We start from the raw sequence: 25,079 nt of genomic DNA on the forward strand, positions 1-25,079 counted from the left end.
AAGTCACAATAACTTTACAGTAAAGAAATTATATCAAACAAACCAACATTAAACAATCCATCAGAATCTAATAAAGGTAAAGGTAAAGGGACCCCTGACCATTAGATCCAGTTGTGGCCGACTCTGGGGTTGCGACGCTCATCTCGCTTTATTGGCCGAGGGAGCCGGCGTACAGCTTCCGGGTCATGTGGCCAGCATGACTAAGCCGCTTCTGGAGAACCAGAGCAGCACACGGAAACGCCGTTTATCTTCCTGCCGGAGCGGTACCTATTGATCTACTTGCACTTTGACGTGCTTTCGAAGTGCTAGGTTGGCAGGAGCAGGGACCGAGCAATGGGAGCTCACCCTGTCACAGGGATTCGAACCGCCAACCTTCTGATCGGCAAGTCCTAGGCTCTGAGGTTTAACCCACAGCGCCACCCGCATCCCTATTATTATTATTAATGGCACTCTATTATTAATGGCTGCTGCTCCTCCTCTTCCATTATTATTATTAATGGCACTGTATAAAGGAAGAGGAGGAGGAGCAGCCTGGTTACTCAATCAGGCCCAAAAGGCCATCTAGTTCAGTATCCTGTGGCCAAGAAGGACTTGAGCACAGTATCAATTCCCAGAAACAGGTATTCAGAAGCAACACCCCTTCCATTACTCCCTAGGTTCCTCCTTCCAGTACATCAGAGAAAGCAGAAGGAAGAGAGCGATGCCTCAGACATTACAGGTTCACTGTGCATTTGCTTTGCAAACAGAAGAGTCTCTACCAGCATGCAGTAGTTCACTGCAGAGAAAGAAGGTGCGCATGGTTTCGAATAGAGATACTGTGCCACAAGGAATGTGGAACAGCAATTTATATTATTTTTATTATAGGTAGTTTACTGTGGTTGACAAGTGCACACTGCAAAAAAAAAAAAAAAAAGTTTTCCCTTTATGAAATAGAATTACATTTAATAGCCATTCTGATAGCTAGCCCTTTGGCTCCCCCTACAGAGTGAATATTCCATAGCAAATCTTCTGACACGAATACGAACCGGCCAATCTTATCCATGATGACTGGCAATGGCTCTCCAGAGTCTCACACAGGAGTCTTTCCCCAGCCTACTTGAGATACAAAGAACTGAACTTGGGATGTTTGGCTTGCAAAGAACAACCCTATGACTCTTTCCCACTGAGATGTGGTCTGGTCAGCAACCGGATAGCAGACAACATACAACCAACAACAAACTGCACTGGCCTGTGAGCGCTCCAGTTGGAGAACAGCCTTTACCAAAGGTGTCATGGGCTTTGAAGACACTCGAACTCAGGACACAAGGCAGAAACGTGCTAAGAGGAAGGCCCGCTTGGCAAATCCACACCATGATCAACTCCCTCCCGAAAACCAATGTCCCCACTGTGGAAGGACATGTGGATCCAGAATTGGCCTCCACAGTCACTTACGGACTCATTGTTAAAACCGTGTTTATGGAAGACAATCTTACTCGGCTACGAGTGATCACCAAAGAAGAGAAGAAGAGACCGCCAAATATCCCATGCACACTCAATCTGACTCAATTCAGAAGAATTCAGAAGAATTCAGAAGAATTCAGAAGAATTCAGAAGAAGAGGAGGAGGAGGAGGAGTTTGGATTTGATATCCTGCCTTTCACTCCCCTTCAGGAGTCTCAAAGCGGCTAACATTCTCCTTTCCCTTCCTCCCCCACAACAAACACTCTGTGAGGTGAGTGGGGCTGAGAGACTTCAGAGAAGTGTGACTGGCCCAAGGTCACCCAGCAGCTGCATGTGGAGGAGCGGAGACGCGAACCCGGTTCCCCAGATTACGAGACTACCGCTCTTAACCACTACACCACACTGGCTCTCTGAAACGTGAACTGGATTGAACTGGCAGCGACCTTTCTCCGGTTGGCCTTTTCAGCAGTGGCTCCTCATTTGTGGGATGCCTTCCTAGTGTGCTATACCTTTATCAGGAGGAATTTGAAAACCTTCCTGTCTACCCAGGGATTGGATGGCTGAAGAATACTTTTCCTAGCCACCCCAAGATCACTGGAGGGAATAACGTTTTCAGCTGTAACAGCTTTCAGAATGTGTTTTGTTTTGTTTTTCAAATTCTGCATCCTTTTTTAAAACCCTGGGCTCCTTCAGGAAGACGGGTGCAATATCAATTCCACGGATAAATTCATTTGCTTACTTGTTTCACGTTTTCTGCCAAGAACACGATATAAACGCTGCAGAAGCCCAGCTGTGTAATCACAAGGAAGAAGTCCACAACGTATCTGTAGTGGCGCAACGAGAGAGAGAAAACTCAAGTTAACTAGTGTTTATCTGCAGGGAGGCAAAGATTTGGAGGTCACATCCAATGCACTGAGGAGTCGTATGCAATCAAATGAAGATTTCCCTGCAAAACAGCAATTTGCTACCTTCCTTCTGGAGTGCCTAAACTGACTAGGCAATGTACATAAAATCAAAATATAGTGGTGGGCAAATCTTCCCTTTTTTTCTTTCACTTTTTAAGGAAGGGAAATGGAAACAGGCTAGTTAGTCAGTGCAAGGACAGAGATATGTTTCTCTTAAAACAGGCATGAAATCCAGGTTGACGTCGAGCTTTCCAATAATAATAATAATAATAATAATAATTTATTATTTATACCCCGCCCATCTGGCTGGGTTTCCCCAGCCACTCTGGGCGGCTTCCAACTGAATATTAAAAACAATACAGCATCAAACATTAAAAACTTCCCTAGAGAGGGCTGCCTTCAGTTGTCTTTTAAAAGTAAAATAGTTGTTTATTGCCTTGACATCTGCTGGGAGGGCGTTCCACAGAGCAGGTGCCACTACCGAGAAGGCCCTCTGCCTGGTTCCCTGTAACCTCACTTCTCGCAATGAAGGAACCGCCAGAAGGCCCTCAGCACTGGATCTCAGTGTCCGGGCTGAACAATGGGGGTAGAGACCTGTTAGTACTCCCTGAACCACAAGGATCAAAGTGTTCCATGAAGTCTCCAGGCAGATTTCACACCCGTGCAAGAGAGTCTGTTGACGGGTTGGTGTTGTGCACAGACAGAGGCAGCATTTGATTTACAGGGCAAATCAGACAGGGACGACTCAGCAGAAGGCCTGGGAGCAAACAGTGGTGCAGCAGTGCTAAAGCAAAGCTATGTAGACCTTGGTGGCTAGATTAGAGATCACTGGGAGTCTTCAGAACGGAGAGTGGGAAGAATACAAGCATGGTGGGAGCAACACTTGGGTGATGTTTCCAATCTCTGGTTCAGAATTGGGGACATCTTTATCCATTTTAAGCATGTGAAATTTCAAGCATGAGTGTGGTAGGATGTTCAGCTTGGACCAGAAACACATGTACACTGTTCCAAATTGCTTGGAGAAGGTGGGGAAATGGATATATCAGGGATGTCCAACAGGTTGATCCCCGGGAGGTTGCAGTCAATCGCTGTCAATCGTGGGCTCATTTTCCTTTGCTTTTGCCTAAGAGCACCCAGCCCTGGCCCCTCTCCCTGCCTGTATTTTCTCCTGATATCTGTAACAGAAGACGGAGCTTTTGTTTTCGCAGCGCTGTTTCGGTGAGCGACTAATCCCCTTCTCCCTTAAAAGCCCCCCCCCAAAAAAAACCAGAACCCCAACAAAATGGGCATAAAACAGGGTATTTCCCATCTCTAAAAAAGCTCAGATCGCAGTCCCTCGGGAGTTGGTCACCCCTGGGATATATTATGAATTCATTCTGGGTCCATGCCAGAAGTATATAAAAGATGTACTGATCAGTTCATCAAGGTAATCAATGAATAGTCGTCCAGAGCCACTTAAGCAAACCCACATGATAGATGCTAATACAATTTACTTTGAAACTTTTTAGGGGGAAAGGTACTAGCAATATGAATCTTGGATTCTGTAACTTGTCCTGAGCCATCACAACAGACTCGCTTCAGCCCATGTTGATATAAAGCAGCCCTCCCCAGTTGTCAGGGACCATGCTGAGGAGTGCTGCACTGAGGAGGAATGGTGGGCGCCACCCCCTCCCCCTGATCCTGAATCTTCCCAGGAACCGGAGGACAGCATGGATTTGGAGCAGTGGTTTGCAGAGGGGCATAGTTCAGAAGGCAGAAGCTGGGAAATACTGGATGGGGAACAGCTAGGAGAAGAAACACTGGGGGAGAGAGGATTAACAGATTCACAGTCGCTGGGCAGCATTCCTCCACCGCCCTCCCCAAGATTAAGAAGAGCTAAGAAAGTCTTAGAATAGAAAACACAGTGGGCACAAACTCAGATTACTCAAGATTAATAGGGGCGGAGGAAGGAAACCTTAATTTGGAGCACCGCCATTTCTAGTGAGATGCAATCTTTTGTCTCTCACTGTGCTTATTAAAGAATCTAACTGGTAAGACAGTCCTTTCGTTTGATCGTCTTATTTACTGCCATGGGGGAGGAAGCCTATTCCCTGAAGCCTGACACTGGCATGTGCACTAGGATGACGAAGAAAGCCAAGGAGGGGCTTGGCTCCCCAAATCATATCCTTTTCGACATGCACTGCAGTAGGAATGGAGAACCTGGCATATTCCAGATGTTGTTGGGTCTTCTTTTCTTCTTCTTCAAACTTTCACTTTAAACAACAAACAGTAAATTTCAACATTCCTCTACACAACTCCTTTTCCACCACTCTGCCGAGCAATGACTTCTCTCCCTCCCGGCAGCAGGCTTTCTTTTTCAATATACATCTCACAGTTTCCTCTCCTTTCATCAAATCCATGTCGTAAGATTTATTTCAATCCTGCTAGTGTCTTCAAACTTCTAGTTATTACTTATATGGTCAATAAATTTACTCCAATCTCTTTGGAATCTTGATTCTTCCTGGTTTCGGATCGTGCAGGTCAGTTTTGCCAGTTCCGCATAATCCATCATCTTCATCTGCCATGCCTCCAACTTTGATAACTCCTGTAATTTCCACTTTGGGGCTAATAAAGTTCTCGCCACAGTTGTTGCATAAATAGTCTTTGATCTGCCTTTGCGATTTCCTCTCCCATCAAGCCCAGCAAAAAGGCTTCTGGCTTTTTGGGAAAGGTGTATCTAAACATCTTTTTCAATTCATTATAAATCAGTTCCCAGAATGATTTTGTTTTCTTGCATGTCCACCACATATGATAAAAATCTCCTTCCTTCTTTTCCATTTCCAGCATAATTTATTACTCATCCTAAACATTTTAGCCAGCTTAACCAGTGTTAAGCTGTACATCTGTACATCATTTTCATTACATTTTCTTTTAAGGTGACCCCTGACCAGCAGCCATTCTAACCAGGCCTGATGCGAGCTGGGAGTCCCAACAAGTAGACGGCCCCAACCTTCACATCCCTGAACTGCAAGGTGCGTAGAACCCAAAGCCATCCACATATAAGCTCTGAGATTCTTCTTCTTTTTTACAGATAAGGGTATACCGCATTTTGTTGGCAATACATGTTGGGAATCTGAATACGTGCAGCTACTCACACAGAGTCAATTAGGGTTTGGCAGACGGCCAAGGCAATGTGAAAGAGTAAGTCTGCCTGGTGATACAGAGGCATGGAGACAACTCTATGATTGGTCAAGCTCTCTCATGGGAATAATGATTAATGGCCTACTAACTGGAATGTGTACAAGTTCGAGTGTCAGTGTAGGAGTTGTGAGTCGTGAATGAGAGAGCTAGTCAAAGATCCGTGTTCTGTTCTGTTCCTGTAAATAGTCCACTGTATATAATAAACACCTAACTACAAGTTCCTGGTTCCTGCTTCAGCCATCCTGTCTGCAGCCAAGTTGCCAATTGCTTTTGTGAACGCTGCGTATACTCTGCTAGGTCTGGCTAAGGTCCTACAACTAGTCAGAAATTTGCGAAACACCAATAGGTTTTGTCAATAATATATTTGCAACCCGTCAAGGACCCCACCTCAGTACGAAGCAGTCCAACGATTCAGAATACGTCCACTCTCTGCTTGCCCCTGCTTTCCATTCCCAGAGCCATACCATTTGGTAATTGGGACATGCTAGATGCTGGATAACTCAGTCGGTGGAGCATAAGACTCAATCTGTGGGTTCAAGCCCCACCTTGGGCAAAAAGATTCCTGCATTCCAGGGGCTGGACTAGATGACCCTCATGGTCCCTTCCAACTGTACAGTTCTATGATTCTAGGTCACACCGCCACAGTGCCTGCAATGGCAATATCACTTTTGCTGGCATTTGCATCAGTAGGCTGTGAATGCCAACTCTATTAACTAAAATGTGTCTGCATTTGATTAAAGGTAAAGTGACTAGGGTGGGACGCAGGTGGCGCTGTGGGTAAAAGCCTCAGCGCCTAGGGCTTGCCGATCGAAAGGTCGGCGGTTCGAATCCCTGCGGCGGGGTGCGCTCCCGCTGCTCGGTCCCAGCGCCTGCCAACCTAGCAGTTCGAAAGCACCTCCGGGTGCAAGTAGATAAATAGGGACCGCTTACCAGCGGGAAGGTAAACGGCGTTTCCGTGTGCGGCTCTGGCTCGCCAGAGCAGCGATGTCACGCTGGCCACGTGACCCGGAAGTGTCTCCGGACAGCGCTGGCCCCTGGCCTCTTAAGTGAGATGGGCGCACAACCCCAGAGTCTGTCAAGACTGGCCCGTACGGGCAGGGGTACCTTTACCTTTACCTTTACCTTTAAAGTGACTAGGTAGTCGTGATCGGCGGAGATCTTAATGGATGCCTTTTTTGGGGGACAAAAGAGCCTGGGGATTTTGCCTGCAGTAAACTTACCCCTCCCCCCCCAATACTTATTTTTTATAAAACCAGCAACACAACAGCACCTATATGAGCTGCAAAATTCCCTTCCAACAGGTAAGGGTACCTTCATTACATAGCTTTAGCAAACTACGAAACATGTCTTTACCCTGGCTTACAACACCCGAGATACAGTAGTTTTCATGACCCACCTAGCCTTCTGATTGTAAAAGGTTTTATCTGATCGGAACATTCTATATTTGCACTGTTCACCCCTCCTTATGGTGAAAGGTGAGCAAGAAACCGAATAATAGCAATAAATGAATAGCAACAATATAGATTCTGTGTACTGTTCTTTAACTACTGCGTTCTTATCCTATGGGATAGCTCAGTTGGTGGAGCATGAGACTTTTAATCCCAGGGTCATGGGTTCGAGTTCCGTGTCAGACAAGAAGATTACTGCATTGCAGGGGGTTGGACTAAATGACCCTCAGGGGTCCCTTCCAACTCCACAATTCTATGATTCTATCCTACTTTTCAGGAAAGGACTGCCTCCCAAAGCACCTCATATTGGTATTGAGGGGCTCTACAATCAGACTTACAAACTGAAAAGGCAGAGGCAAGGAGAGTGGAGGGTGATAGAAGAGGGAGATCAGTTTCAAATTCTTGTAGAAGCTTACCTTCCCCAAGAAGCTCGTTTCTGCAATACGTTAAAAGGACCAAATTCCATCGCATAGCTAACTGTGTCGCTATACCCTAAGGTAGTTTTTTTCAATCTGGCATGAACGAGAAAAGAAAATACTGATTATTTCCCAACTACGGTTATTGAACAAGATGCAACTTTGCAGAAACAAGTTTTGCCTTGCTTTTTTTAAAAAAAGCACTCAACCAGCAAACAAAGTCCAAACTGACTAACATGCATTTCAAATTAAGCAGGCTAATTGAAGTGGGGCAATCAAGAGCGGATAATGCCAAGAAATGCAGATAAATCCAGCCCCAGACGTATGGCCACTGCGGCACACTCTATATAAGCTTCCAAGAAACCGAGAAGCAAACTAAGGAAGGTATCTTGCAAAGTGGAGGGGAGGCAGGTTTTGACTTCCCTTCAGCCGTCGACAAGCGCTTACCTTTGGGATAGGTAATGGCTGCATCGCACCAAAATGTGCATGCAGTGGATGGATACAATCCCAATGAACAAAAGACTGAATGGCCCAAGCTGTGTAGAAGACAAAAACACAGGCACAGTAAGAAGAACCGCTTCCCAGGCCACACCCCTTCCAGCCACACCTTCTCCCCAGGCCACACACCCCTTCTGGCCACACCCTCTCCCCAAGCCACACCCCTTCCAGCCACACCTCTCCCCAGGCCACACCCCTTCCAGCCACACCCTCTCCCCAGGCCACACCCCTTCCAGCCACACCCTCTCCCCAGGCCACACCCCTTCCAGCCACACCCTCTCCCCAGGCCATTACCCCCAGGTCCCACCCATCACTGCCCCTGTTTTGTGCTTTTCACCTGGCTGAAATGTGTCTAATAACGCTTCTTGCTTTTCTGAATGGAAGGTAGGGGGGGTGAAAGAGTGAGAGTGAGAGTGAGAGAGACTAGACTGTTGTACCAAGGTAAAACTTGCATTCATTGCTCTGCCCATTTTTACTCAGGCCGACCACCATCATGTGGCCCCTGAAAGCTTGCACAGAAGGGAATTCGGCCCTCGGACTTAAGAACGATTCCCCACCACTGTCCGAAAGTGTTTAAAGCCTTTGCTTGCAAGTCCATAACCCTGTACGCTAACAGCAAACTCAATTCCTCCTGGTGCTGATCTGAACGTTGCCAAAACAGCACCATCCACACAGGGCCGGCAGGCTTGGGAGTTACCCAAAGGTAAGAAGAAGAAGAAGAAGAAGAAGAAGAAGAAGAAGAAGAAGAAGAAGAAGAAGAAGAAGAATTATTTCAGAGTGACTCCGCATTGCAGTGCTTTGGGTTGAGTGACTCCTAATCCGAGTACACCCAAGGGAACCGTGCATTTTAATTTCAATGGGTGTGTTCCAAGTAGGACTAACATTAGATGCAACCCCTTTTTTTGCAGGATGCATTTGGAGACTGCCAACGCACAGCTGCCAACAGTAAAATTTAAACTAGACGTTCCCCCCTCACCGGAACTGATGAGCCACTTACCAGAAGGCCTGCATTTTTTATTGCAAGTGGGAGGCCTAGAAGTCCAGTTCCAACGTTTCCTTTGAGGAGATGAGTGAGTGTCTGTAAAAACCTAAAAATGAAAGAGAGAGGCCAACATCTGTAAACTAGGACAATGTAAAACAACTAGAACACATGTGCCCCAAAGGATAGGGCTTCCCTGCAGCTACAGGGAAGATGGGAGGGCACTAGGGAATTTTATTTAATTTAATGATTTCAACAATTAAATTTAAGAGTAATGCAATTGAAAGCCAGTATGTGGTATAGTGTCAGACTAGGTGCTGGGAGACCAGGGTTCAAATCTCCCCCAACTCAACCATAAAGCTCACTGGGTGACCTGGGGCCAGTCACACGCCCTCATCCCAACCTACCTCACAGGGTTGTTGCGAGGATTAAATGAGGAGGGAGAGAACTACCCTAAACTCCTTTGAGAAGAAGGTGGGATATAAATGCAATAAAGGTAAAAAGGTAAAGGGTAAAGGGTCCCCTGACCATTAGGTCCAGTCGTGTCCGACTCTGGGGTTGTGGCGCTCATCTCGCTTTATTGACTGAGGGAGCCGGCGTACAGCTTCCGGGTCAAGTGGCCAGCATGACTAAGCCGCTTCTGGAGAACCAGAGCAGCGCACGGAAACGCTGTTTACCTTCCCGCCAGAGCGGTACCTATTTATCTACTTGCACTTTGACGTGCTTTTGAACTGCTAGGTTGGCAGGAGCAGGGACCGAGCAACGGGAGCTCACCCCATCGCGGGGATTCGAACCGCTGACCTTCTGATCACCAAGTCCTAGGCTCTGTGGTTTAATCCACAGCGCCACCTGCATCCCAGCAATAAATGTATAGTATTTTATATACAGATATGTGTTTTCTTAAGTAGAAATACGGTACTTACGAAATGCTGTCCTGGTTATCGAGTTGATACTTCTTCTCTGGGGGTAGCAATTCATTTTCATTCTCGTCTTCGCTGTCCGAATTCTGCTCTGCTATTAAAGGCTTCATTACTTCCAGATCTATTAAAACATGAGGGGAAGAGGGAAGAACCCAATACGTTTCGAGGTCGTCAAGCCGTTCATCCTGCCAGAAATGTTCTTCAGGCAGCACAGGAAGCAGCAATGGCCACCAACTTGGATGGCTTTAAAAAAGGATTATGCACAAGTTTGTGGATGAGGTAAAGGACCCCTGGACAGTTAAGTCCAGTCAAAGGTGACTCTGGGGTCACGGCGCTCATCTCGCTTTCAGGCCCAGGGTGTTTGTCCACAGACAGCTTTCCGGGTCATGTGGCCAGCATGACTAAACCGCTTCTGGTGCATGGAGGACTGTGACAAGGGCCAGAGCGCATGGAAATGCCATTTACCTTCCCGCTGGAGTGGTACCTATTTATCTACTTGCACTGGTGTGCTTTCGAACTGCTAGGTTGGCAAGAGCTGGGACAGAGCAACAGGAGCTCATCCCATCGCGGGTATTCGAACCACCAACCTTCCAATCGGCAAGCCTAAGAGGCTCAGTGGTTTAGACCACAGCGCCACCCGCATCCCAGTTTGTGGATTATAAGACTGTCCATGGCTATTAGCCACAATGGTTTCAAGGTAGGTGACATTACCAGGCCTGCCTGGAGATGCCAAGGATTGAACTTAGGAACTTCTGCATGCAAAACAGATGCTCTACCACTCAGTTGCAACCATTTTCATTATTCTCACGAAGCAGGGGGAGACCAGCTGACCTGGAACCAACTATGACATCATTTGGAACCAGGCAAAGCTTTCTGTTTACACTGGCTTATCATCATACAGCTAGTTGCATTTTTTTCGTGCTATCCATACCTCTGAATCTTATAGGATATTTTCAACTGCTGCTTTTCTCTATTTGACTTGTTGCCATTTCTTTTTATTACTTCTGTTATAAGCCAAGGTCGACATTTTTTTTCTGATGGGAAGCTTAAATAAAATGAGTGGTGCAGACTCTTGGGTTCCAAATGTTCTTCAACTACAACTCACATCAGCCCTGACCACTGGTCCTGATAGGGATTATGGGACTTTTAGTCTAACAACTCCTGGGGACCCAAGGTTGAGAAAGGCTAGTTTAGAAACAGGTTTCATACCTCATCTGCTCTTTGGATGAACAAGGCAATCACCATCATATTACAGGGAAGCCAACATGGTTCCTTCCAGATTTTGCTGGACTACAAGTCCCATCAACCCTGTCCGTTCAGCATGACTGTTGGAAGCTTATGGGAGATACAGACCAGGGCTTCCCAAACTTGGGTCTCCAGCTGTTTTTTGGACTACAACTCCCATTATCCCTGGCCACTGGTCCTGCTAGCTAGAGATGATGGGAGTTGTAGTCCAACAACAGCTGGAGTGCTTGGGAAACACTGGTGTAAACCAACATCTGGAGAACACCATGTTGCCTAACCTTGCCATATTAAATTTCACTGTGCAGCTTACATTAGCTAGTTGGAAGATTGAAATAATATAGCATACAGAAGTTGCGATCACCCCATACCCTCTTCATGAAAAACACATTAGTTGAAGGTCATATTTCAGTGCCATCTTATCTATGCCTTAATTACAGACGAATTCCTATTCAAAGATAGCTTTAAGTATTTCCTCATCAGTGCGTCACAATGGCACATTCTGCTTCGGCATAACAACAGTAAGAATCGAACGCTTTGGAGTCTTACTAAGCTGGAGATGCAAAAGCAGTTCAGTGCTTTTTCCCCCGCAGCTACTAGATCTTGATTTTAAGGATTCTGGCGCCCTCAGGTGAGAAGGTGGAGCCAGGGAACAACCCGGTGGCCCACGGGGTAGAGATTGGGGAAATTTTAACACCTTTGCATGCCCCAATCCACTTCTACTGGTTAGCAACTCTGCTGGAAGACTAGGCCCGATGTCACATAATGCAAGAAAGGTATCCTCAGTCACTGGGTAGCAGCAATAAGGTACTGCATTATAAAGCCCTAAAATGACTCAGGGGCCTAAATATCTTTGGGGCTGCCTCTTCCAATACCAGCCGACTCAAATCTTAAAACTGGCTAGAGGCTCTGATCCTGGTCCCCACGGGTTTATAAGCAAGGGGCCTCTTCTCCATAGTGGGGGTCTCAGCTCCAGAATGACCCCCACCCCCCTGAAGTGAGGTCTTCTAGGTGATTGTTATTTATCCAGACTTCGAGAGTTTGGCAACAGAGGGGCCTGATCACTAAAAGCAGCATCGCTCCTTCCTTGGAGGTTTTTTAGCAGAGGTTGGGTGGTCATCTCTCATGTATGGTTTAGCTGAGATTTCTGCATTGAGGGGGTTGGACCGGATAGGCGCTTGGGAAATAAACAACTATCTGACTTCTGAAGGCAGCCCTGTTTAGGGAAGTTTTTTAAAGTTTGATGTTTTATCGTGTTTTTAATATTCTGTTGGGCGCTGCCTCGAGTGGCTGGGGAAACCCAGCTAGATGGGTGGGATATAAATTAATAATATTATTATTCCAACTTTACAATTCCAAGTGAGCTTGCGTTATAATGCTCCTGTTTTGTTTCACATATGCTTTATTCATTGATGTATTTTATTGCTTATTGGTGGTTGTGCATCACTCTGGCCCCCCTCTGGAGGAAGGGCAATTTCTAAACAACATTCGCCGCAGGGATGGTTTCCGCGATCAGCTGTAGCCCTGGCATATCAGCTCAAGAACTCAGAACTCTGATAGGATGGTTTTGCTGGATTACATGGCATTTCTCCCAATCGATCAAATCTCCCAATCGATCAAATCTGGCCTCTCTACAGCCAGGTAACCCGCTTGCCTTGCATTTATCAGCTGTGAAATCTGCAGCCAGACCCAACTAATCCATCTGACTTCTCTCTCTCTTTATCCAGAGAAGCCACTGAGAAATCTACCATTGTTTGGTCGTGTAGCAGCTGGACTGTCAGGAAACAATGCATGTGAGCCACCAGTCAGCTCAACATTAAGCTAAACAACACATTGGTCTTTTCAGGCACTCACAAAAGGGCTGCTGGAGTTCTAGAACAGTGTTTCCCAACCTTGGACCTCCAGCTGTTTTTGAACTACAATTCCCATCATCCCTGACCACTGGTCTTGCTAGCTAGGGATGATGGGAGTTGTAGGCCAAAAACATCTGGAGGCCCAAGGTTGGGAAACACTGTTCTAGAAGCTTCCGAAGGTGAACTTAGCCCCCACTTCTGCCTCAGAAAATAGCACCCAGAGACATAGAATAACAGAGTTGGAAGGTACCCCGAGGGTCATCTAGTCCAGTGTTTCCCAACCTTGGGCCTCCAGCTGTTTTTGGACTACAACTCCCATCATCCCTAGCTAGCAAGACCAGTGGTCAGGGATGATGGGAATTGTAGTTCAAAAACAGCTGGAGGCCCAAGGTTGGGAAACACTGATTTCTAGTCGAACCCGCTGCAAATGCCGGAATCTCAGCTAATGCATCCACGACACATATAGCCATCCAACCTCTGCTTAAAACCACAAGAAAAATCCATAGCCCCACAGGCATCACATAAAGCTGGTTCATCAGGTTTTCAGCTCATTTACTCTTGCAGCATAATGCTAGACTAGAAAGCAACATAAGGGAGTTTAGAAACAGGGAGTAATCTAGGGCAGAGGGACCATCTATCAGTAATGGTTGTTAAGGCTGCTGTAGCTGTGGCTTTCTGGGGTCAGCAGCATTGCTAAATTACAATTCCCAGGATCCTCTGGGGGAAGCCATGACTATCAATAGGGCATATATGTGGATATCATCTGTCCTGGATTATTTATTTTGCTCATGCCGCAGAAATATGCTTCTGATCACTTTGGTTAGAAGATGCGACCTTTCTCCCTGTAGAACCGTAACTTAAAACTTCCTTTCCTGTTCTTCCAAAGCCACCTGCAAAATTTGGGGACATTATTCTCAGGTCACCTTTACTTCCAATTCTCCCTCGGCCAAAGTTGACTCCCATTTCCCTCAGCTGATGGGCAAAAAGCTCTTTCCCAGCTGACAAAGATCCATTTCCCTAGCAAATGGCTAGTAATCCTTTCCAATTTCCTTCCCACAAGAGTGCAAAAAGGAGCCTCACAATAGTAACAACTTTTTTTTTTTAAGTTTCTTCATGTGAAATCAATATAAATGGTATCTCTATAATGCGATCCCAAATTATGATTGCCCAATGTAACTGACTCACTTTATCCAGTAAGATGGGTAAATCTTACAGCAATGACGCCAAACTTGGTACATTTCAGAGGAAATGTTTCAGGCACTGAATTTGATTTCAGGGAGTGGGAGCAAGAGAACAAGTAAAAGTAATCCATTTAGGTCCTTGATGGAAATGCAGGTGTAAATAGGAGGGGAAAGTGTGTTCAGGAACAAAGTCAACATTTCTGCATCATTTAGCCTCCCCTCTCTTTTGGTCTTCAACTAATGGATTGAATCAGTGTACAATGGAACCTCGTGTTACGTACCGCCCTCTTTGCGAATGCTTCGGGTTCCAAGCGCCGCTAACCCGGAAGTAGACGCCCCTTCTTGCGAACGTTGCCCCGGGATGTGAGCGGAAGTTGCGCACCGGTGGCGCGGCAGCAGCAGGAGGCGCCATTAGCAAAAGCGCACCTCATATTAAGAACGGTTTCGGGTTATAAACGGAATTAAGTTCGTAAACGGAGGTACCCCTGTAGCTTCAAACTACATTTTTGCCCAGCAACAGTTTCCAAAAGTCTTCACTCACTTACTTTTCTATATATTGGTCACTATCAGTTCCATGCTGTTTCTGTTCCTAATCTATAGCTTTGGTTCTTTTATACATATATTTCACTTCATTAAAGGGTTACACCAGCATCAGGACCCAACCAATCCGATTTGGCTATGGGGTGAAGCCAAATCAGAATGAAGGCAATAAGTGCCACTATCACTCTGAATAGGCTTCATGATGAGGCCATATAACATGAGGTTTTGTTGCTTGGTGAGCGTAACTAAGTCAAGTCAGGGTGAGGGCATTACTCCTGCCCTCATTCTGAATGAGCAAAAAAAAAAACCTCTTTGGTATAAAACCAAATGGGGTAGGAAAAACACAGAAAGACAGGGAAGAAAACTAAAATGCTGCTGCTGAGCACTTATATTAGCATTTTGGAAGACTGGGGTAGAATGAACAGGAAAGAGAAAAAAGGAATTAGAGGGAGGGCACAAAATAAGAGAAGCTAGTTGAAACCTCCAGTTGGCAAGGGATACCTCAGGCGGTAGAGCGTGTGATTCTTAATCTCAGGGGTTGTAGGTTTGAGCTCCACCTTGAACAAAAAGATTCCTGCATTCCAGGGGGCTGGACTAAATTATTATTATTATTATTATTATTATTAATTCATTTATTTATTTATACCCCGCCCATCTGGCTGAGTTTCCCCAGCCACACTGGGTGGCTTCCAATCAAGTGTTAAAAACAATACAGCATCAGGATTCAAAGCTTCCCTAAAGAGGGCTGCCTTCAGATGTCTTTTAAAGATAGGATAGCTGCTTATTTCCTTCACATCTGAAGGGAGGGCTTTCCACAGGGCAGGTGCCACTACTGAGAAGGCCCTCTGCCTGGTTCCCTGTAACCTCACTTCTCGCAATGAGGGAACCGCCAGAAGGCCCTCGGAGCTGGACCTCAGTGTCCGGGCTAAATGATGGGGGTGGAGACACTCCTTCAGGTATACTGGACCGAGGCCGTTTAGGGATTTAAAGGTCAGCACCAACACTTTGAATTGTGCTCGGAAACGTAATGGGAGCCAATGCAGATCTCTCAGGACCGGTGTTATGTGGTCCCAGCAGCCACTCCCAGTCACCAGTCTAGCTGCCGCATTCTTGCAATTTCCGGGTCACCTTCAAAGGTAGCCCCACGTAGAGCGCATTGCAGTAGTCCAAGCGGGAGATAACTAGAGCATACACCACTCTGGCAAGACAGTCCGCAGGCAGGTAGGGTCTCAGCCTCCGTACCAGATGGAGCTGGTAGACAGCCGCCCTGGACACAGAATTAACCTGCAGCTCCATGGACAGCTGTGAGTCCAAAATGACTCCCAGGCTGAGCACCTGGTCCTTCAGGGGCACAGTTATCCCATTCAGGACCAGGGAGTCCCCCACACCCACCCACCCCGTCCCCACAAAACAGTACTTCAGTCTTGTCAGGATTCAATCTCAATCTGTTAGCCGCCATCCATAGATGACCCTCGTGATCCCTTCCAACTCTACAGTTCTATGATTCTAAGTTGAAACATTTGCCTAACCATGCAAATTATCACCGGGTCAATGGAGAAAGGGACATGAAAGGCCCACCCCATCCCTTGTGCCCCCCTCCATCCCTGCCAGGGGTCTTCCACTTGTCTGCAAGAACATTGGGGTGGAGTTTAATGCACACCCTTGTCCCCAACCTTACTTGGAGAATCTACATGTCCAGGCAAATGCCTGAATATGCTTATCCTTGCAGTCCGAGGTTCCAGACCCACACCAGAGATTTGACTTTATGTAGGGACGCAGGTGGCGCTGTGGGTTAAAGCCTCAGTGCCTAGGACTTGCCGATCGAAAGGTCGGCGGTTCGAATCCCTGCGGCGGGGTGCGCTCCCGCTGCTCGGTCCCAGCGCCTGTCAACCTAGCAGTTCGAAAGCACCTCCGGGTGCAAGTAGATAAATAGGGACCGCTTACCAGCGGGAAGGTAAACGGCGTTTCCATGTGCAACTCTGGCTCGCCAGAGCAGCGATGTCACGCTGGCCAGGTGACCCGGAAGTGTCTCCGGACAGCGCTGGCCCCTGGCCTCTTAAGTGAGATGGGCGCACAACCCCAGAGTCTGTCAAGACTGGCCCGTACGGGCAGGGGTACCTTTACCTTTACCTTTACCTATCATTTACCCAAGTGGCCCGACTGGCTCAACAAGTGAGACAGGGCCAGAAGCAGACTCCTTTGCTGAATCAGGCATTTGCTCAAAAGCCAATACCAGAACGGTGCTTTCCAAGATTTGCAAACAGTTGTAAAAGTGCATGCCTAGAAGAAATTGGACGGTGCTCGTGCAAACAGATTCTGAATGAAGCACCTACCAGTGCAGAGATCAACACTAAGCCATTTGTTTGACCAAATAAGCATCACAAAGATCCAGATATTAACGAATAGTACAATGTTGTATGTTAGCTAATTTATAAAATGATGTATAAAATTATTGTATTTTCCTTTGCAGACCAGACTCAGCTCAAGTCAGCCTATCAGCAATACCTGTGTGTCCCATTTCCTTTGATTTCAAACCACGTGTGCAAAGTTACAGGTAGGTAGCCGTGTTGGTCTGCCGTAGTAGAAACAGAATTAAAAAATTCCTTCCAGTAGCACCTTAAAGACCAACTACAGGTGTAACTCGGAAAATTAGAATATCGTGGGAAAGTTCGTTTATTTCAGTAATTCAACTTAAAGGGTGAAATAATAATAATAATTTATTATTTGTACCCCGCCCATCTGGCTGGGTTTCCCCAGCCACTCTGGGCAGCTTCCATAGAAACCAAAAATACACTAAAATGTCACACATTAAAAGCTTCCCTGAACAGGGCTGCCTTAAGATGTCTTCTGAATGTCAGGTAGTTATTTATCGCTTTGACATCTGATGGGAGGGCGTTCCACAGGGCGGGCGCCACTACCGAGAAGGCCCTCTGCCTGGTTCCCTGTAGCTTTGCTTTTCGCAATGAGGGAACCGCCAGAAGGCCCTCGGCGCTGGACCTCAGCGTCCGGGCAGAACGATGGGGGTGGAGACGCTCCTTCAGGTATACTGGGCCAAGGCCGTTTAGGGCTTTAAAGGTCAACACCAACACTTTGAATTGTGCTCGGAAACGTACTGGGAGCCAATGTAGGTCTTTCAAAACCAGTGTTATGTGGTCTTGGCGGCCGCCCCCAGTCACCAGTCTAGCTGCCGCATTCTGGATTAGTTGTAGTTTCCAAGTCACCTTCAAAGGTAGCCCCACGTAGAGTGCATTGCAGTAGTCCAAGCGGGAGATAACTAGAGCATGCACCACTCTGGCGAGACAGTCCGCGGGCAGGTAGGGTCTCAGCTGCGTACCAGGTGGAGTTGGTAGACAGCTGCCCTGGATACAGCATTGACCTGCGCCTCCATGGACAGCTGTGAGTCCAAAATGACTCCCAGGCTGCGCACCTGGTCCTTCAGGGGCACAGTTACCCTATTCAGGACCAGGGAGTCCTCCACACCAGTCCGCCCCCTGTCCCCCAAAAACAGTACTTCTGTCTTGTCAGGATTCAACTTCAATCCATTAGCCGCCATCCATCCTCCAACCGCCTCCAGGCAGTTGAGATAGACTCATGACATGCAAAGGTTATTGATATGAGCTTTTATGTGCATGCACACAATTTTTGTATTTTGTTTAATGTGTGCAAAGGTAGCATTTCGCTGCAGGGCTTATGAGCACCAGTCAGCTGATTGGCGCTTTGAGCAAGCCCAATTTGGACAGCGACTAACTGTATTATATCAGTATCAGCTGCTATTAAGTGTCAATCAGCTGCTTGGCACCCACAGCAAGTGTCATTTGTCAATGAGCAATTGAGAGTACATTTTGAAGGCTTCCAGATCCATCCTTTGCAGAAGTGTCTTTACCTGCCCTGCACCTGGTGTCACGTATGATGCCAGCTATGGGACAGGTTTGAAGGAAAACAGCCTCCCAGTACGAGGCATAATTTGGCCCGTCAACCAGGGGTTCTCCCCACCACTGATTAAAATGATATAATTTGTCCAGCAGATAATTCTTAGTGCAAAGGTGGAAAGCAATCTGTGCAAGAAAAATAATTATCAAGCAAGCACAGTCTCTTCCCGTACTTACAGATGGCTGAAGAGAACCAAATCAAAACTTCATGCTAACACATCAGCCCGTATTCTATAAACAGGTAAGACTAGATACCATACCAAGTATACCAGTAATAAAATAAGCAGTCCTGGAAAAGATTATTAATATTAATGTACTAGCTCTGTACGGTCTGTATTCACACAGTAGTGTGAAAGAATGCACTTTTTATGGCCTAAACCCAACCCAAAGAACGACAAGGCAGGCTTCCTTTGCTATCTCACCGATACACAATGAAGTATTTGTCTCTCAATTTTGTAATCACATGCACGTTGCAGTATCTTACAGGGTGGATTTGATTTAAATCATCCATTTAAATCACTAGTCAGTAAGTCTTGATTTAAATAATTTTTTTACAGAAAGACTCATTCTTGCTGGTATAATCTAAATATTTACATCCAGATGAAGGTTTCATTTTTGGAACGATAAATTTTCAGAGTAGTTTTTACAGTTATATAAAAAATTACTGATTTGGTTATACTATTAGAAATTTGTTTCTAATAGACAAGTAATTATGAAATTATTGTTTATGTTTGGACAACTTTTCTGCTGGACTTTATTGGAAGGAGAAAAATAACCATTTCCTTAACAATTTAAACAATTTATTTAAATAAAACAGTAACATTATAGCATATGTATCCATGTTCGTTAACTGATGTGGTTAAACGATTTAAAAAACCAAAACAACAACAAAGACACACAACTTTCATGTGTGTCTCACATGAAAAACTTACAACAAATCCTTATTTCCTGATGAATAGCCTTTGGACTATAATGTAACTTAAATAGAAAACTATATTTGGAAAGAATTTTCTCCTAAAGCATTTTATTTTTAAAAATCCGATTTAAATTATCATGGATTTTTATTCACCCTGGTATCTTGACTAGTCAGAAGATGGATAAATACTATATCTGAAAGAGCAATTCATCATACATGAATTGGGACGGGGACTATGATTATAACGGCAATCCATGTTGCTCAGGTCTACAGATCACCAGATTAAATTATATTGAAAGGTCAAGGAACAAGGCTTGTAGTTAAACGCAGTCATGTGGCTAAGCCAAATATGTAAAGGATTTCAGAAATCTGGAAGATTCATATAAAGCATCTGGATGAACAAGTCAACCACACCAGTGTTTCAGAAATAGAGAGAAGCAGTGCTCTTTTTCTAGAAAAAAGAAGTGCCGGAACTCACCATGAACTTCTCCCTTTTTCTCCTAGGAAGGCAATGGCGCCCACCCGAGAGGTGCCAGAGTTGAGCAACAATGAGCTCCAGCTGGGGGGGGGGGAAGCCCTGGATAGAAGCATGTTCAATTGTTGAATTAAGTAACCCAAGTGTTCTTTCGGAAGACTGATCATGTACCAGTTATGCTTAGCCCGTTCAGCTTGGTCATGTGAACACAAGCCAGCAAAAAGGGTGGCATAAAACAGACCATATTTAAAATGTTCATTTTCTCTCTGCCAGGATTAGGTTAGCTCTAAGCCAGCAGCCCAGAGCCCTTAGTGTTCACTGGAAGGACAGATTGTGAAGCTGAGGCTCCAATACTTTGGCCACCTCATGAGAAGAGAAGACTCCCTGGAAAAGACCCTGATGTTGGAGGGCACAAAGAGAAGGGGACGACAGAGGACAAGATGGTTCGACAGTGTTCTCGAAGCTACAAAGATGAGTCTGACCAAACTGCGGGAGGCAGTGGAAGACAGAAGTCCCTGGCGTGCTCTGGTCCATGGGGTCATGAAGAGTCGGACACGACTAAACAACAACAACAAACCAACAGTAGCCCCACTGCTGAACCCAGTTTGAATCTGATGTAATTTTAAGCCAGTTTGCTTCACGCCACCTTTCTGTGTATAGGATTGCTCCCTCAGATTGTGTTTTTAATTAATGCTACTTTAAGATCTGTGAAAAGGCTTACAGTGTCAAGGTGGAAAAGGAGGATGCAAATATTTTGAGTTCAGAATTTGATTCGGCACATCTCTTAGTTGAAAGCCAGTTGGAACATGTGGTACATAGAATTTCTTGCATGCAAAACAAGCATAGGAGAAGCTTGCGTGTTAATAAATCAAGAACAGTTGGGCTTATCTTCGGGGGGGGGACTGCTTTGAGGGGTTTTACAATCAAGCTGTGGATAAATTTCGTGAAATAAATAAATAAGTAGTTTATTGTCTCAGCAGCTTGTGTGGCTCAGTGCAGTTTGTTTGATGGTTTTTTCCTTCCTTGCAGCCACAGTAAAAGCCAAGGGTAGATTTCCATTACCCAACTCCTTCTTGCACAATGCTGAATGATCAGGTCCAAGGAGGAATACAGTAGTCTTAATTGCATCTCAGTACTATTTCCAAAGTAAACCTTGTGGCTATCACAGCCATCATATCCTCCACAGGGCAGAAGTCCTAGCTATGGTGTTCACACACACACACACACACACACACACACACACACAACCATTAACCCATTGGAAAGTCAGAATTCCATTGAAATTTGGGTTGATTAAGGCAAGCTGCTCAGATGGTGAAACCACACCATGTGAAACAAGGGCAGGGGGTGTGTTAGAGCTGGTGCAGGAACACCTCATATGAACACATTCACACATGGCAAGATCCATCAACTCTCACTGTCTCCTTCCTTGCCCCACATTTAAGGTGATTATGAGAGTTTACAGCATGCGGAATCAGAATTGGAAGTGCCCTCAAAAGGTTATGTAGTCTAAGCGCTGACAATGCAAAAGTAGCATACATGCAAAGCAGAACCGTCACATCCAAATAAAAATGTGCACATCCCTTTCAGGTGGCCTTGCTTCTCCGCTTCAAATCACCACTTATGTATGACTTTGTCTGAATTCAAAGAAATCCAAAGAGACCACTTGCACCCCCACCCCCATCCACTCATTGTGCAAAGGGGAAGAAATAAATATTTGCCGCAAATATGAAAAACTCAGCCACACAGTTCTTGGAGAGTGGGCCATTTGGAAACCTGCATGCATTATAAGTGGGGTCAGTATTAAAAATTAACTAGTTTAAGACAGGATTACTGCAATGCGCTGTTTGTGGGGCTTCTCTCGCACTTGATCCAGAAGCTGCAGTTAGTGCAGAATGCTGCAGCATAATTGCCAATAGGAGTGATACCTTGTCAACCTACAAGTGCCTACTCGACCACTTCAATCGGCGGAACCAGCACCGCTACAGCTGCCACATCACACCTGTTATTGCATTTGCAATAAGTCCAATCACTTACAGCTAGGTAGCCGTGTTGGTCTGCCATAGTCGAAACAAACAAACAAAAAATCCTTCCAGTTTGGGGGGGGGGGGTTGGATTTGAGATCTTGTTTTATCACTACCCTAAGGAGTCTCAAAGGACGCGGGTGGCGCTGTGGGTTAAACCACAGAGCCTAGGACTTGCTGATCAGAAGGTCAGCGGTTCGAATCCCCGTGATGGGGTGAGCTCTCGTTGCTCGGTCCCTGCTCCTGCCAACCTAGCAGTTTGAAAGCACGTCAAAGTGCAAGTAGGTAAATAGGGAAGGTAAATGGCATTTCCATGCACTGCTATGGTTCGCCAGAAGAGGCTTAGTCATGCTGGCCACATGACCTGGAAGCTGTATGCCGGCTCCCTCAGCCAATAAAGCGAGATGAGTGCCGCAACCCCAGAGTCATCCACAACTGGACCTAATGGTCAGGGGTCCCTTTACCTTTAAGGAGTCTCAAAGCGGCTAACATTCTCCTTTCCCTTCCTCCCCCACAACAAACACTATGTGAGGTGAGTGGGGCTGAGAGACTTCAGAGAAGTGTGACCGGCCCAAGGTCACTCAGCAGCTGCATGCGGAGGAGCGGGGAAGCAAACCCTGTTCACCAGATTACGAGACTACCGCTCTTAACCACTACACCACACCGGCTGCATGCACACCAAAGCTCATACCAATAACAAACTTAGTTGGTCTCTAAGGTGCTACTATTGGGACCCAGGTGGCGCTGTGGGTTAAAGCCTCAGCGCCTAGGACTTGCCGATCGAAAGGTCGGCGGTTCGAATCCCTGCGGCGGGGTGCGCTCCCGCTGCTCGGTCCCAGCGCCTGCCAACCTAGCAGTTCGAAAGCACCTCCGGGTGCAAGTAGATAAATAGGGACCGCTTACCAGCGGGAAGGTAAACGGCGTTTCCGTGTGCGGCTCTGGCTCTGGCTCTGGCCAGAGCAGCGATGTTACGCTGGCCACGTGACCCGGAAGTGTCTCCGGACAGCGCTGGCCCTCGGCCTGTTAAGTGAGATGGGCGCACAACCCCAGAGTCTGTCAAGACTGGCCCGTACGGGCAGGGGTACCTTTACCTTTTAAGGTGCTACTGGAAGGAATCCAATCACTTAGTGCAGCAGCGCCTGCACTTTGGAACTCCCTGCCTATTGAAATCAAACAGGCACCTTCCCTGCTCTGTTTTTTGGCGCTCGCTAGAAACATTCTTGTTCAGGCAAAGCTACCCAGGTGCTTGGAAAGCTGAGGTCCCTTTAATCTGATTTCAACCTTTTGCACGTTTAAAAGTCGCTGCCTTTACAGTTTTGTCTTTTGTAAACCGCCCTTGAGGGTTTTGCAAACCGCCTTGAGGTGTTTTGTTTTTCACAATCAAGAGGAGTATAAATCTTATTAAATGAAGTAAATACAATAAAAATACGGTTCCCCACCCCCCCACCCCTTTTTTTAAACACATTGCAATCCCCCTGCAAGAGTTAAAAGCAAAGGCGGCTTTTGCTAACTCCAACGCACCGGCCTCCCCTCACTCTCCCGAGGCTGCAGCGCCAGCCCAGGCTAAGCTGGGGAAGGGGCTCGGTTCAAACCTTCGTCCCCCACACCCCTCCACACAGGATGGTCTCTCCCGACTCCTCGGATACAGCAAACGCGAACGGGGCAAACCATGACGGGCGGAGAGGGGTGATATGGAAACAAAAAAAGGGGAAATAAAAACACTCCCCCCCCCACTCCCCGTACTCTCAACACTTCTCCCCATTAACGATCAGCGTTACTCCCCCAACCACCCATTCAATCCCCTCCGCCACCCGGCAAACATAAAGGTACGTACCTAATTCTTCTCTTGCCGCCGTCTCCATCTCTGCCCTCTCTATGGTTCGCTCCACGACTCCTTCCGCCAATGTGGAGTCCCAGCGCCGCAGCAGCTGCTGCGCATGCGTCTACAAAGCCGGTTCAGGTTCCCCCTCCTCCCGCTGGGCTCGCGGGCAGCGGCTTACCATAGAGGCGCATGGGGGCTAGAGAGGGCACAGGAGAGACTGCCATCTCTCTGTGTTGTGGAGGGAGGAAAATTCCACAGCCAGCGAGGCTCTTTGAAGTAAACCCTAGAAGGGCCTTTTGTTTTTATTGGCTGTTGTGACCCAAGACAGCTGTTTTGTCTCTCATATACAACGCCAAATCTCAGGGATACTATGTGCTACTTCCCTAGTGTCTGTTTCTCACATACATTTTATACGTATATACACACAAATACATTTGTATTGTGTAAGTGTGTGTGTAGGAAAATAAATCACCCATTCTTCACAAGCAGCCAGAACGACTTGGCAACTGAAACATATTTTTTTTTAATTAAAAAGACAAGCAATGATTTATTAAATTTCTATGACGCCCTTCATCCGAGGATCACAGGGCAGTTTGCAATGTAAACACACACAAACACACGACATAGTAACAAGCAAAACAATGACCCCTTTAATTAGTGTTAAATTTGTGAATGAGCCCAGGGTCTTGTTTGAGAATACACAAAGAACCAAAATGTAAAATACTAGCAACAGTAACAGGCCCAAAACTGTTTTAAATAAATAACCCACTTAATTTGCAGGATTACCTTCAGAGAGAATTGCAGAAGAAGCCATATCAGTTGAAGAAAGCACAACAAAATGAAAACTATCAGCGCAGGGGAAAACATCTCTGCAAAAGAGCTGCTACTTACACTCACTCCTCTTTTAAAAAGAGTATGAAGAAACTCTCACCTTACTTATAGCTCAAAGTACTATGGGAAATCTCAACCCCACAAACAGGTAGACATCTTTCTCAGGGGAGGAGACTCACCCCACAAGTAATGAAACAAGAAGGTGGCCAGGTTGTCTTGTAAGAGGGAAATGAGAGAATAAGCCATAGTCTTAAAAAGGACTAGCATAGGTCCATCCAGATTTTAAACTACAGTATATGCATTTTAGAACAAACTCTTCTGAAAACTTGTATCTTACCAGGGGGGCGGGGCAGGGGAAATTGGTGATTATTTTATACATATTTCGTACAGTGTTTGTCTAAGTTTGCTGAGGCTTATTGAAGTATATGTATGTTGTTTAATTGTTTGATGCTAGCTAATGTATATGATTTGGCAATTGCTT

The 25,079-nt window shown here is 46.2% G+C and overlaps 1 protein-coding gene across 4 annotated transcripts in view; it reads right to left on the minus strand.

Moving 5' to 3' along the window:
• SLC36A4 (solute carrier family 36 member 4) overlaps positions 1 to 23,878 on the minus strand; it is a 101,305-nt gene extending 77,427 nt beyond the window's left edge. For 2 of the 4 annotated variants that reach the window (XR_013838252.1, XM_079973887.1), the window contains exons 1-6: positions 11,377 to 11,422; positions 9,789 to 9,906; positions 8,884 to 8,974; positions 7,836 to 7,924; positions 7,389 to 7,484; positions 2,179 to 2,263 (exon numbers count right to left, since the gene is read on the minus strand). Coding sequence is in view for 3 of the 4 variants with exons in the window: in XM_079973887.1 (XP_079830013.1) it covers positions 2,179 to 2,263; positions 7,389 to 7,484; positions 7,836 to 7,924; positions 8,884 to 8,974; positions 9,789 to 9,906; positions 11,377 to 11,407 (510 nt within the window). In the remaining variant the exon portion in view is untranslated. Of the gene's footprint in view, positions 1 to 2,178; positions 2,264 to 7,388; positions 7,485 to 7,835; positions 7,925 to 8,883; positions 8,975 to 9,788; positions 9,907 to 11,376; positions 11,522 to 23,779 lie in introns of those variants that run through there. The other 2 variants (XM_079973888.1, XM_079973889.1) reach the window with 2 other exon arrangements.
• Positions 23,879 to 25,079: the final 1,201 nt, after the last annotated feature.

This window comes from Podarcis cretensis (genome assembly GCF_951804945.1).
Source record: "Podarcis cretensis genome assembly, chromosome: 4".
Lineage (NCBI taxonomy): Eukaryota > Metazoa > Chordata > Lepidosauria > Squamata > Lacertidae > Podarcis > Podarcis cretensis.